Here is a 14358-nt window from a genome sequence, read left to right as displayed (position 1 = left end):
CATACACTTAAAGAAAAAATATTTTTCAAATATATTTGTCCACTTCCTTTTTAAAGTCTGTCAAGGATTCTGCTACCACTGTTTCAGTAGTTACCATGTGCTAACAACTCTGATTTTTGAAAAAGCAAACAATTCTAACCTCATCCTTTGTTTTATGTTCTGGTCACTAACTCACTGATGCTGGAAATTATTTTTCCTAATTTATATTATCAAAAACTTTCAATTCTGAGCACTTTCATCAGATTTCTTCATAACCTACTCTGTTATTATTGTAAAAGGCCCTCATAATTAAAGCCTCTTATCCTCAGTATCATCACACCATGTCTCTCCATGCCTTGATAAGCTTTCTAAAGTCGGTGCTCAAAATTGGATGAAATTCAAATGATTTGTCTAGATTTAACATCATCGCTCTGCTTTTTGTACTTGATTCAGTTTAAAAAGTTTTTTTTTTACAGATTTCCCTCCCATTTTTCAAGATTTCTGCGCAAATTGAAATTAATCTTGTTTTAAAGCTTTACCATTTTGTTTATATTGCCTTTGCTTTATTATTTCTCCCATAATGTATCATATCACACGTCTTTGCATTAGTCCTATGTTTCATCATATCAAATGCCCTTTTGAAAAATCCCAAAACACGTTTAATGCATCTTCTTTAACAAAACGCACGATTATTTTCTCAAAGAACTCTATTCAATTTGTCAGATACAACCAGTTTTTCAAATCTCTGCTGATTATTCTTAATACATACTGAGGTGGACCTGCTAATTAATTTTATGCTATGCTATGGCATCTAGAAATTAACACATTTATAGATGTTAAACTGTCATTTCTATAGTTATCCAGTTTACCCTTTCTCCCTTCCTGAATGGAGATGTTCCATCAATATCTCTCCAGTCCTCTGGCATAACTTCTCTGTCCAAGGCTGTTAGAAATATTATGGTGGGAGACTCTGCTATTTCCTCCTTGACTTTCCTCAGCATTATCGGATGCAAGCCATCAAGGCCTCATTTTTTTTTTCCCCTGGAGTTTCACCAACTTTTGCAGTTACTGATGCTGTCTATAGCAATTGTTCCACCATGTCCCCTTGTATAAATTTTCAGCTAGTCTTTCTCCTATATTATGGGTTTGCCTAAAGCATTGCCTGAAAATCACTACCCTTTGTGTATAAAGTTTTGTTCTCATAATTATGTACAGTTGGCTTGATAATTTCTGTCGAATATTCAGTCAATGTGTTCATTAATAGCAGTAATAAAAATAATTGCTTGTCAGAATGGTAGAATCTATTGCTGATTCTGAGTAGCAAAAGACAAAGAACATAAAGCAAGAAACTGTTAAGTGTAAATATCTGAGTAGATGAATTAAGGGAAATTAAGATTCTAAATCTGAGTGGAGAAATCATTCTCTCAAACTTAGTCCATTAAAAGCTTTTCTCTGTACAAAATGTTCTGTTGACATTGGGAGAGGGAAATTGCTGTGAAAAAGCCAAAAATCTTATTTGTCCATATCTAACATAGGCAATGGTTCTTGCTTACAAAACTAGTGCTCCTCTCGCAAACCCTATCTCTCTTTTCATGGCTTTCACTGAAACTTACAAAATCTAGAGAAAGCTGTAGACAAAACAGCATTAATGAAATTTTATTGATGTCATCACATATAAAGTATCTACATGATACTAATAATTTTTGTTCAAATTATGGACAGAATAACCTTTTGGAAGGAAATAGACAAAGCTGGTCAAGTTAAAACTGTTAAGTTGTAGAACAGTTCTGAGTAGGATATGTCCAATTCCCATGACTGACAGAGCATATTTAAAAGGAAAAAGCATATTTATAAGCCAAAGAGAAGAATTATTGTACTGGAGAAATGATGGTTAGGCCTTTTGTTCTTTTGGAATCTCTGAGATCTTTCAAATAGTTTAAATGATGCTGAAATTGATACTTTTATTACTAGTTAAATACATTCCTATCCTATATTATTTGCCTTGAAATCAGAAAGCATATCATTTTCAGGTTACACCTTCCTTAAAGGAAATTAATGTTGAAAATATGTAATCAACTCCAAATATGGGTAAACCTAAATCAAGAGTAGAATTCTGTAAGTTTACAAGGCACTGTGTTGTAAAATGTGTTTCAGTGCCTTTGGCCTGGCTATTAACAAGGGTGGATTACAACAAAAACAATAATTTGTAATTATATAGCACCTTTAATGTAACAAAATGTCCAAAGGTGCTTCACAGGAGTCTTATAAAGCAAACTTTGACACTGAGCTACTTGAGGTATTAAGGCAGAGCTTGCTCAAAGAGGTAGGTTTTAAGGAGTGTCTTAAAAAAGGAAAGAGAGATGGGGAGGTTGTAGGAGGGAATTCCAGAGCTTGGGGCCTTAGCAGCTGCAGGTGTAGCCACCAGTGGTGGACCGATTAAAATCGGGTATGCTCAGGAGGCCAGAATGAGAGGATCTCCGATGTCTGAGGATAGTGAGGTTGGAGGAGATTATAGAGATGGGAAGGGGTGAGGCCATGGTGGGATTTGAAAAGTAGGATGAGAATTTTAAAACTGAGGAATTGCTTGACTGGGAGCCAATGTAAGTCAGTGAGTACAGGTGTGATGGGTGAACAGGATGCTGAGAGGGCATGAGCATCAGAGTTTTGGATAACTGCATGTTTATGGAGGATAGAATACTGGAGACTGGCTAGGTGTGCATTGGAACAGTCAAGTCTAGAGATATCAAAAGCATAGTTGAGGGTTTCAGCAGCAGATGAGCTGAGGCAGGGACAGAGCCAGGCGAAGTGACAGAGGTGGAAATAGGCAGTCTTAGTGATGGTGTGGCTATGTGGTTGCAAGCTTATGTTGGGGTTAAATATGGCACGAAGTTTGTGAACAAACTGTCTCAGCCTCTGATAATTACCAGCTAGAGGAATGGAGTTTGTAGCAGGGAACGGGGGTTGTCACAGGGATGCACAAGAGGCAAGAATTAGATGAGTTCAGATATCTATATATGGGCGGCACAGTGGCGCAGTGGTTAGCACCGCAGCCTCACAGCTCCAGCGACCCGAGTTCAATTCTGGGTACTGCCTGTGTGGAGTTTGCAAGTTCTCCCTGTGTCTGCGTGGGTTTCCTCCGGGTGCTCCGGTTTCCTCCCACATGCCAAAGACTTGCAGGTTGATAGGTAAATTGGCCATTATAAATTGTCCCTAGTATAGGTAGGTGGTAGGGAAATATAGGGACAGGTGGGGATGTGGTAGGAATATGAAATTAGTGTAGGATTAGTATAAATGGGTGGTTGATGGTCGGCACAGACTTGGTGGGCCGAAGGGCCTGTTTCAGTGCTGTATCTCTAAATTAAAAAAAAAATTAATCTTGAGGGTTGTGGGGCTGAAGGAGATGAGAGAGATGGGGACGGGCAAGGCCATGGAGGGATTTGAAAAGAAAGGTGAGAATTTTGGATGGGAAATTCCGGCTGCCACTTTCCTGCTTATGAGCAGAAACTCCCCCAATTAAATATTGGGAAAATTGAAGCCATTGTCTTCGACAAGAAACCTGGAAGTCTGGGTTTTCCCACATGCTGTGGAGTTTTAATTCCTTTTGTATTTGACACGTTCCCTGCTGGAAGTCAGTCTGATTGCCGAGCTTGGCTTCCAGTCAGCTGGGGAGGACTCCACAGCAGATTGCAGGTGCAGGTAGGTCCGATCCACAACCCGTGGGGGAGGGGGAAGTGAATCTGAGTTTGGGGGTCTTTGTGAGGGGTGTGGGTGCTTGAGGACCTGGGGGAAGCACTCCTGCTCCTCCTGGCCCTCAAGCAGTGCTGTTAAGGTACTCAGCTTCTCCCTAATGCTGTTCTCGCCTTCCTTCAGCTAGAAGGTTTCCCGAGGTCTGGGAAACCCAGCAGGCCACACTTAAACCTGTAAAACAGGTTGAGTTCGAGGAAACCAGCATCATTAAGTTATTTAAATTGTCAATCTGCCTTTTGGAGTGGGTTGGCTTCCTGCCCCCTATCTCGCCTCCATTCAATCTGGAAGAAGATACTTGGAGGCAGGTTTGCGATTTTTAAAAATTCTAACCTCTGTTGCAACCCCAGTCTGTCTATGGGTACTAAAATTCAGCTCTTTGATTTCTGACACAAGATTTTTGATCTATGCCAGGGAGGCAGCTGCTGAGTGTAAATATATCCTACTCAGCAGAAGAATGAAAAATCAGGGCGTACTACTCAACCAGTTTTCTTCTTCCTGGTGAATAATTTTTGAGAATGTCTAGGAAGGAAAACTATGGGGTTAATTGCTCTTCATTATCTCTCAGTTGACTTGTGCTATTTTTGTTTAGAAGTCTACTTCACCGAAAGACAAAATGTGCAAGTGATAATTCGATACACTCTGTTTTCTGATAGGACATTGAAATGATCTTCAGTAACATCTTGGATATTCACGAACTGACTGTGAAGTTACTAGGTTTAATGGAGGATACTGTTGAGATGACAGATGAAAGCAGCCCTTGCCCATTAGTTGGCAGCTGCTTTGAAGATCTGGCAGAGGTACAGTTCAATAGTGATTTGTGTGTTGGCATGCATTGATGTTTGATTTTAAGGTCGCCTTCATCCAACAGGAAAATAAAGCTTTTTATGTCTTTCTTTAGTGTACTGCTAAACCAGTATATACACCACTTTTCACTGACTCTGGGTTTTGGATGATTTATATAATTGTTACGACCGAGCTGGGAGAAGTGCACTGTCTTTTCTCATTTCACTTCTCCACAAGTCACAACATATAGATAAATGTTTACCAGTTACCGATATGGTCAATCTTGCACTTTACTCTTTATCCCAGACTTGGCATCAGGTGGCAGGACTATATCTCCAACACAGAAGTCCTTGAAGCGGCCAACATCCCCAGCTTATACACACTACTGAGTCAGCGGCGCTTGAGATGGCTTGGCCATGTGAGCCGCATGGAAGATGGCAGGATCCCCAAAGACACATTGTACAGCGAGCTCGCCACTGGTATCAGACCCACCGGCCGTCCATGTCTCCGTTATAAAGACGTCTGCAAACGCGACATGAAATCGTGTGACATTGATCACAAGTCGTGGGAGTCAGTTGCCAGCATTCGCCAGAGCTGGCAGGCAGCCATAAAGACGGGGCTAAATTGTGGCGAGTCGAAGAGACTTAGTAGTTGGCAGGAAAAAAGACAGAGGCGCAAGGGGAGAGCCAACTGTGCAACAGCCCCAACAAACAAATTTCTCTGCAGCACCTGTGGAAGAGCCTGTCACTCCAGAATTGGCCTTTATAGCCACTCCAGGCGCTGCTTCACAAACCACTGACCACCTCCAGGCGCGTATCCATTGTCTCTCGAGATAAGGAGGCCCAAAAGAAAAGAACTCTTTATCCCAGAATAAAATGCATCAACCAGTTTCTTTAATAAACAACAAAATTATCAGTTTATCATCAAACAAGACATTTCCAATAACGAAGCAAAGCATCAACACACAGATTGAAATATGAAAATTCCCTTTTTAAATATCCCCCGCCACACGCGCGCGCACACACACACGTTAAAGAGAAAAAAAAAATTTCTCTGCAGAGCTCTTTTACGAAAACCAGTCAAAAAAAGAATACTTTGGCCAAATACTTGTCAATTCTTGAAGAAAACGGATGAGATATGTTGTGTCCCAAAATGGTATACAGTCTGGCGTCCGAGAACAAGAAGATGGGTCACTGGGATCTTTTCTGGAACAGTTCTTTTCAGGCAACATCGACAATTAATCTGGCAGGTTTTTCCAGCTTCTCAGGAGAAATGCAGCACCAGGGGTTTTAGCTCCCACACAGTGGATCTTGGCAGGGTTTCACAGAGACAGGAGGAAAGAGATGAGTTGGGTGTTTCTTTCTTGGCAGGTTGATCTCCAACTAACTCACAGCAGTCCACACCCCAACTGAACCAAAACAACATCTCAGAAGTGAAACCAACTCCTGACCCACAGCTCAGCCCCGTGATATGCTCCTCCTGCGCCATGTGGGAAGTGAGGGATGCTTCCAGTGTCCCTGATGATCATGTGTGCAGGAAGTGTATCCATCTGCAGCTACTGGCTACCCGCATTATGGAACTGGAGCTGCGGGTGGATTCACTGTAGAGCATCCGCAGTGCTGAGGGCGTTGTTGATAGCATGTTTAGTGAGGTGGTCACACCACAGGTAATAGCTGCACAGGCAGAAAAGGGATGGGTGACCACCAGACGGAGTAGTAGGCACAGGCAGATAGTGCTGGAGTCCCTTGTGGCCATCCCCCTCACAAACAGATATACCGCTTTGGATACAGTTGGGGGGGATGACCTACCAGGGGAAAGCAGCAACAGCCAAGTTCGTGGCACTATGGAGGACTCTGCTGCACAGCAGGGGAGGAAAATGGATGGAAGAGCTATAGTGATAGGGGATTCTGTCGTAAGGGGTGCAGATAAGCATTTCTGTGGCCGCAAACAAGGCTCCAGGATGGTATGTTGCCTCCCTGGTGCTAGGGTCAAGGATGTCTCGGAGCGGCTGCAGGACATTCTGAAAGAGGAGGGTGAGCAGCCAGAGGTCGTAGTCCATATTGGTACTAACGACATAGGCAGGAAGAGAGATGAGGTCCTGCAAAGTGAATATAGGGAGTTAGGCAGAAGGTTAAAAAGCAGGACCTCTAGGGTTGTAATCTCAGGATTACTCCCTGTGCCACGTGCTAGTGAGGGTAGGAATAGGAGGATAAGGCAAATGAATGCTTGGCTGAAGAGCTGGTGTAGGCGGGAGGGCTTCAGCTGCTTGGATCATTGGGATCTCTTCTGGTGCAGAGGTGACCTGTACAAGAGGGACGGGTTGCATCTGAACTGGAAGGGGACCAATATCCTTGCGGGGAGTTTTGCTAGTACTACTCGGGAGGGTTTAAACTTGTCTGCCGGGTGGGGGGGGTGGGACCCAAAGTAGTAGTCTCTCCGATGAGATAGTTGACGCAAATGTAGAGGTTAAAGCAAGCAAGTCCAGTAGGCAGGCCGGGCAGGGCCAGGACAGGGAGCGTGGAAGGTCTGGTAGGCTAAACTGCATTTACTTTAATGCAAGAAGCCTTACAGGTAAGGCAGATGAACTCAGAGCATGGATCGGTACATGGGATTGTGATATTATAGCTATTACGGAAACGTGGTTGAGGGATGGGCAGGACTGGCAGCTCAATGTTCTGGGGTACCGATGCTTCCGGCGTGACAGAGGTGGAGGTAAGAGAGGAGGGGGAGTTGCACTATTGATTAGGGAGGACATTATGGCAGTACTTAGAGAGGATATCCTGGGGGGAATGTCCAGCGAGGCCATATGGGTAGAACTTAGAAATAAGAAAGGGGTGATCACTTTGGGATTATACTATAGGCCCCCCAGTAGTCAAAGGGAATTGGAGGAGCATATATGTAGGGAAATCACAGATAGGAGTAGGAATTATAGGGTTGTAATAGGTGATTTTAACTTTCCTAATATTGACTGGGACTGCCTTAGTTCTAAGGGATCAGATGGGGAAGAATTTAAGTGTGTCCAGGATAGTTTTCTGAAGCAGTATGTGGATGGCCCTACTAGAGAAGGAGCTACATTCAAACTCCTCTTAGTAAATGCGGCTGGGCAGGTGGTTGATGTGTCAGTGGGGGAGCACTTTGGAACCAGTGACCATAACTCAAGATAGTTATGCAAAAGGATAGGACTGGTCCTCAAGTTGAAGTCCAAAATTGGGGGAAGGCTAATTTCGATGGCATCAGACAGGAACTCTCAAGTTGAATGGGAGAGGCTGTTTACAGGTAAAGGGACGTCTGGCAAGTGGAGGCTTTTAAAAATGAGATAGGAAGAGCTCAGGGCCGACATGTTCCTGTTAGATGGAAGGGCAAGGCTGGCAAGTTTAGGGAACCTTGGTTGACGAGGGATATTGAGGGTCTGGTCAGGACAAAGAAGGAGGCATATGTCAGGTATAGGCAGCTGGGATCAAGCGAGTCCCTTGAGGAGTATAAGGGATGTAGCAGTACACTTAAGAAGGAAATTAGGAGGGCGAAAAGGGGCCATGAGATTTCTATGGCAGATAAGATAAAGGAGAATCCTAAAAGATTTGATAAGTATATTAAGAGTAAAAGGGTAGCTAGGGAGAGAGTAGGTCCCCTTAAGGATCAGTGTGGTAATCTATGTGTGGAACCACGAGAAATGGACGAGGTCTTAAATGAATACTTCTCGTCTGTATTTACCGTGGAGAAGGTCATGGAAGCTAGTGAGTTCAAGAGAGGGAACAGCGATATCCTGGAGCATATTAACATTACAAAGGAAGAGGTGTTGCAGGTTTTGAAGCGCATTAAGGTGGATAAATCCCCAGGGCCTGACCAGGTGTATCCTAGAATGCTATGGGAAGCAAGGGAGGAGATTGCTGGGGCCCTGGCAGAGATCTTTGTATCATCGTTAGCCACGGGTGAGGTACCGGAAGACTGGAGGATAGTTAATGTTGTGCCTTTATTTAAGAAGGGCAGCAGGGATAAGCCAGGGAACTACAGGCCGGTGAGCCTTACATCAATGGTGGGAAAGTTATTGGAAGGGATTCTGAGAGACAGGATTTATATGCATTTGGAAAGGCAAGGTCTGATTAGGGATAGTCAGCATGGCTTTGTGCGTGGGAAATCATGTCTCTCGAATTTGATGGAGTTTTTTGAGGAGGTGACCAAGAGGATTGACGAGGGCAGGGCGATGGATGTTGTCTACATGGACTGTAGCAAGGCCTTTGACAAGGTCCCGCATGGTAGGCTGGTCCAGAAGGTTCAACACATGGGATCCAGGGTGAGCTAGCCAATTGGATACAAAATTGGCTTGGTGATAGGAGGCAGAGGGTGGTAGTGGAGGGTTGTTTTTCAGACTGGAGGCCAGTGACCAGTGGTGTACCACAGGAATCGGTGCTGGGCTCTCTGTTGTTTGTCATATATATTAATGACTTGGATATGAATGTAGGGGACATGATTAGTAAGTTTGCAGATCACACCAAAATTGGTGATCTAGTGGACATTGAAGAAGGTTGTTTAAGGTTACAACAGGATATAGATCAACTGGGAAAGTGGGCAAAGGATTGGCAAATGGAATTTAGCGCAGACAAGTGCAAAGTGATGCGTTTTGGGAAGTTAAACCAGGGCAGGACATGTACAGTGAATGGCAGGGCCCTGGGGAGTGTTGCTGAGCAGAGAGACCTTGGGGTGCAAGTGCATAGTTCCCTGAAAGTGGCAACACAGGTAGACAGGGTGGTGAAGAAAGCGTGTGGCATGCTTGCCTTCATCGGCCGAGGCATTGAGTACAAGAGTTGGGACGTCATGTTACAGTTGTACATAACATTGGTTAGGCCGCATTTGGAGTACTGTGTGCAGTTCTGGTCACTGCACTACAGGAAAGATGTGATTAAGCTATAGAGGGTGCAAAAAAGATTCACAAGGATGTTGCCTGGTTTGGAGGGCTTGAGTTATAAAGAGAGATTGGATAGGCTGGATGTGTTTTCCCTGGAGTGAAGGAGGCTGAGAGGGGACATGATAGAGGTATATAAAATTATGAGAGGCATAGATAGGGTAGATAGCCAGAGTCTGTTTCCCACGGTAGGGGTGACTAAAACTAGAGGGCATAGATTTAAGGTGAGAAGGAGGAGGTTTAAAGGGGATCAAAGGGGTAAATTTTTCACACAAAGAATAGTGGGTATCTGAAATGAGCTGCCTGAGGAGGTGGTGGAGGCAGGAACAGTAGCAACATTTAAGAGGCATCTTGAATGAGCAAGGCATAGAGGGATATGGAATTAATGCAGGCAGGTGGGATTAGTATAGATAGGCATTATGGATGGCATGGACGCGGTGGGCCGAAGGGCCTGTTTCTATGCTGTACGACTGTCTCTATAAATCGTGACATGACAGTTCTCTGTCAACATCTCCCCCAAGTCGTCAAGGTTTCTGTTGTTTACTGGATATCACATGCCTTAAATAAAGGCTTTTTTAAAATCAACATCTCAAGTGTCCTTTCAGTGAACTTTCAACGAAAAAACAAAGTCCTGCATCTATGAAATCTTCAGTCTTCCAAAATGAAACCATTTCCACACTTTAAATGTAAGTCCTCAAAAAATATTTAACAAAAAAAGGAAGCACTTTCATAACATAATTAATTCTTCTCTTATACTCAAGGCATTTTTTAACATGACTGCCTTCATGGAAATTCTATTGTATCAATTTCTTTCAGGTTAAAAGGAAAGTAGTGGTACTTTTTAAAAATTCAGTGATGAATGAAATATTACTAAGATTAAAAATTCCCATTCTTCACTTGTTCCACGAGCTAGCTTCAATTCTAAGAAAAAATATGGTGATGTCATTTTATATCAATGTAGGAATGTGAAAAGGCATTTGACTCATCCTGCTTCCCCGTTATTGTTCCTTTTTTGTGGCACACACTGCTGATTTTTCATAGCGCTGTCACCTATATTGAGTGGAGAGTCTGCTCCTTTTCTTTTAGAATATTTGAACCCAGTTAGTATTCAGTTTCTTAGGATACAGACTGTTAATAATAGAATATAAGAACTTGCTGTGTTGTGAATTATTGCACGAATGAATTAGTTGTGTCACTCTGAAGTTTTGTGGCATAGAAAGTTTTGTAGAGGATCAGTATATTTTAAACAAATTTTAGAAGGTATATATGTTTTACAAATATGTTTTAAATGTTGCATATTAAATTCCACAAAATTATGTGCTGTAACAGCTCATTTGCATTTGCACTGAACTGGATGTTAGGGCCAGCAGATGGTCAGTTCTTTCATTGCTAAGACCCTGACAAAAAATGCTGGCTTGTTCTTGCCCTATTAATTAAAAAGAACAACAACAACAACCTGCTTTTTTGGTGTGAGCATTTTAAGGGAAGGAGTTTTGGCCCAATTCACAATTCAGCACTGAAAGGAAATTTGGCTTGAAATGCCAGGGCCAGAACTGGTAAGTGAAACTTTTTCTTTAAAGTCTCTTTCGTAATTTTAGAGGTGAGGGACCCGATCTTTTTTGTAGTTGCCTTGTCAGCATGGTAAGATTTAACTGTGACTTAGTTGATGTTCATTTTGTGGGTGAAGTTAATTTCAAAAATTGTCATTTAGCTCTGGAAGTTGTACTTCAGGTTGCTCGCTTCTCATCACCCAACGAAACTTAGTTTCATTCAGCATGACTGGGAACTAAACATTCTGGGTTATAACTTTTTTAGAAGTGATCGGGAAAGCAAAAGGAAGTGGGTGTAGCATTACTATTTAAGGAAGGGATTGTAATATTAGGAAAGAAAGCTATTGCAAGTAATCTATCACTAGTGGCTGTGAGTTGAGCTATGAGTTAACAGAGGTCCTTCCAGACTGCTGAAGAGGAAATCTGCAGACAGTTAAGAAAAGTGTGTTGAAGTAATGGACAATTTTAACTATCCAGACCTAGATTGGGAGAATAAATCAGAGTGGGATTCGTCTACTGAGGTAGTATGGGCCGAGGTTAGAAACAGGAGAGGAGAGGTCACCCTGTTGGGAGTTTTCTATAGACCTCCGAATAGTTCCAGAGATGTAGAGGAAAGGATAGCGAAGATGATTCTCGACAGGAGCGAGAGTAACAGGGTAGTGGTTATGGGGGACTTTAACTTTCCAAATATTGACTGGAAATACTATAGTTCGAGTACTTTAGATGGGTCTGTTTTTGTCCAGTGTGTGCAGGAGGGTTTTCTGACACCGTATGTGGACAGGCCAACCAGGGGCGATGCCACATTGGATTTGGTACTGGGTAATGAACCCGGCCAGGTGTTCGATTTAGATGTAGGTGAGCACTTTGGCGATAGTGATCACAATTCGGTTAGGTTTACCTTAGCCTTGGGCAGGGACAGGTATATACCGCAAGGCAAGAATTATAGCTGGGGGAAAGGAAATTATGACGCGATTAGGCAAGATTTAGGATGTGTAGGATGGGGAAGGAAACTGCAGGGGATGGGCACAAACGAAATGTGGAGCTTATTCAAGGAGCAGCTAATGCGTGTCCTTGATAAGTATGTACCTGTGAGGCAGGGAGGAAGTTGTCGAGCGAGGGAGCCGTGGTTTACTCAAGAAGTTGAAGCGCTTGTCAAGAGGAAGAGGGCGGCTTATGTTAGGATGAGACGTGAAGGCTCAGTTAGGGCGCTTGAGAGTTACAAGCTAGCCAGGAAGGATCTAAAGGGAGAGATAAGAAGAGCAAGCAGAGGACACGAGAAGTAATTGGCGGATAGGATCAAAGAAAACCCTAAGGCTTTCTATAGGTATATCAGGAATAAAAGAATGATAAGAGTTAGAACAGGGCCAATCAAGGATAGTAGTGGTAAGTTGTGTGCGGAATCAGAGGAGATAGGGGAAGCGTTAAATGAATATTTTTCGTCAGTATTTACAGTAGAGAAAGAAAATGTTGCCAAGGAGATTACTGAGATACAGCCTACTAGGCTAGATGGGATTGAGATTCACAAGGAGGAGGTGTTAGCAATTTTGGAAAGAGTGAAAATAGATAAGTCCCCTGGGCCAGATGGGATTTATCCTAGGATTCTCTGGGAAGCCAGGGAGGAGATTGCAGAGCCGTTGTTGTTGATCTTTATGTCGTCATTGTCGACAGGAGTAGTGCCGGAGGACTGGAGGATAGCAAATATTGTCCCCTTGTTCAAGAAGGGGAGTAGAGACAGCCCTGGTAATTATAGACCTGTGAGCCTTACTTCGGTTGTGGGTAAAATGTTGGAAAGGGTTATAAGAGATAGGATTTATAATCATCTTGAAAAGAATAAGTTCATTTGCGATAGTCAGCACGGTTTTGTGAAAGGTAGGTCGTGCCTCACAAACCTTATTGAGTTTTTCGAGAAGGTGACCAAACAGGTGGATGAGGATAAAGCCGTGGATGTGGTGTATATGGATTTCAGTAAGGCGTTTGATAAGGTTCCCCACGGTAGGCTATTGCAGAAAATACGGAAGTATGGGGTTGAAGGTGATTTAGAGCTTTGGATCAGAAATTGGCTAGCTGAAAGAAGACAGAGGGTGGTGGTTGATGGCAAATGTTCATCCTGGAGTTTAGTTACTAGTGGTGTACCGCAAGGTTCTGTTTTGGGGCCACTGCTGTTTGTCATTTTTATAAATGACCTGGATGAGGGTGTAGAAGGGTGGGTTAGTAAATTTGCGGATGACACGAAGGTCGGTGGAGTTGTGGATAGTGTCGAAGGGTGTTGTAGGGTACAGAGGGACATAGATAGGCTGCAGAGCTGGGCTGAGAGATGGCAAATGGAGTTTAATGCGGAGAAGTGTGAGGTGATTCACTTTGGAAGGAGTAACAGCAATGCAGAGTACTGGGCTAATGGGAAGATTCTTGGTAGTGTAGATGAGCAGAGAGATCTTGGTGTCCAGGTACATAAATCCCTGAAAGTTGCTACCCAGGTTAATAGGGCTGTTAAGAAGGCATATGGTGTGTTAGCTTTTATTAGTAGGGGGATCGAGTTTCGGAGCCACGAGGTCATGATGCAGCTGGACAAAACTCTGGTGAGGCCGCACCTGGAGTATTGCGTGCAGTTCTGGTCACCGCATTATAGGAAGGATGTGGAAGCTTTGGAAAGGGTGCAGAGGAGATTTACTAGGATGTTGCCTGGTATGGAAGGAAGGTCTTACGAGGAAAGGCTGAGGGACTTGGGGTTGTTTTCGTTAGAGAGAAGGAGGAGGAGAGGTGACTTAATAGAGACATACAAGATAATCAGAGGGTTAGATAGGGTGGATAGTGAGAGTCTTTTTCCTCTGATGATGATGGCAAACACGAGGGGACATAGCTTTAAGTTGAGGGGTGAAAGATATCTGACAGATGTCAGAGGTAGTTTCTTTACGCAGAGAGTAGTAGGGGCGTGGAACGCCCTGCCTGCAACAGTAGTAGACTCGCCAACTTTAAGGGCATTTAAGTGGTCATTGGATAGACATATGGATGAAAATGGAAGAGTGTAGGTCAGATGGTCGGCGCAACATCGAGGGCCGAAGGGCCTGTACTGCGCTGTAATGTTCTAATGTTCTAAAAAATGGGGAAGAATTTATAAAGTGCATTCAAGACTTTTTTTTGAGTCAGTACATACTGACTCCTACAAGGACAGATGTAATATTGGATTTCATTATCAGTAATGAACTGGGATGGTAAACTGGAGCAACGAACCAGAATAAGTCAGCAACGTGCGAAGGTAGTAGGAAAATTAGGGATGTGTGATCATAACATAGTTATATTTAAAGTTTAAAAACATAATTTGTTCAATGGACAAGAGCAAATGGACATAGCCTGGATAAATTGTGGGGACAAGTGAAACTAAAATAATGGAACAACAGTAAG

At 43.2% G+C, this 14358-nt stretch overlaps 1 protein-coding gene across 2 annotated transcripts in view; it reads left to right on the top strand.

The window, feature by feature from the left end:
* The window catches only part of sos2 (son of sevenless homolog 2 (Drosophila)), a 159241-nt gene that overhangs the window by 61156 nt on the left and 83727 nt on the right, over positions 1-14358 (top strand). For both annotated transcript variants that reach the window (XM_068039077.1, XM_068039078.1), the window contains exon 6: positions 4380-4523. In XM_068039077.1, the coding sequence (XP_067895178.1) occupies positions 4380-4523 (144 nt within the window). The remainder of the gene's footprint in view (positions 1-4379; positions 4524-14358) is intronic.

The sequence above is a fragment of the Heterodontus francisci genome, chromosome 9 (genome assembly GCF_036365525.1).
Source record: "Heterodontus francisci isolate sHetFra1 chromosome 9, sHetFra1.hap1, whole genome shotgun sequence".
Lineage (NCBI taxonomy): Eukaryota > Metazoa > Chordata > Chondrichthyes > Heterodontiformes > Heterodontidae > Heterodontus > Heterodontus francisci.
Note: the sequence above shows the minus strand (reverse complement) of the source record. Positions and strands in the feature narration are given on the sequence as shown.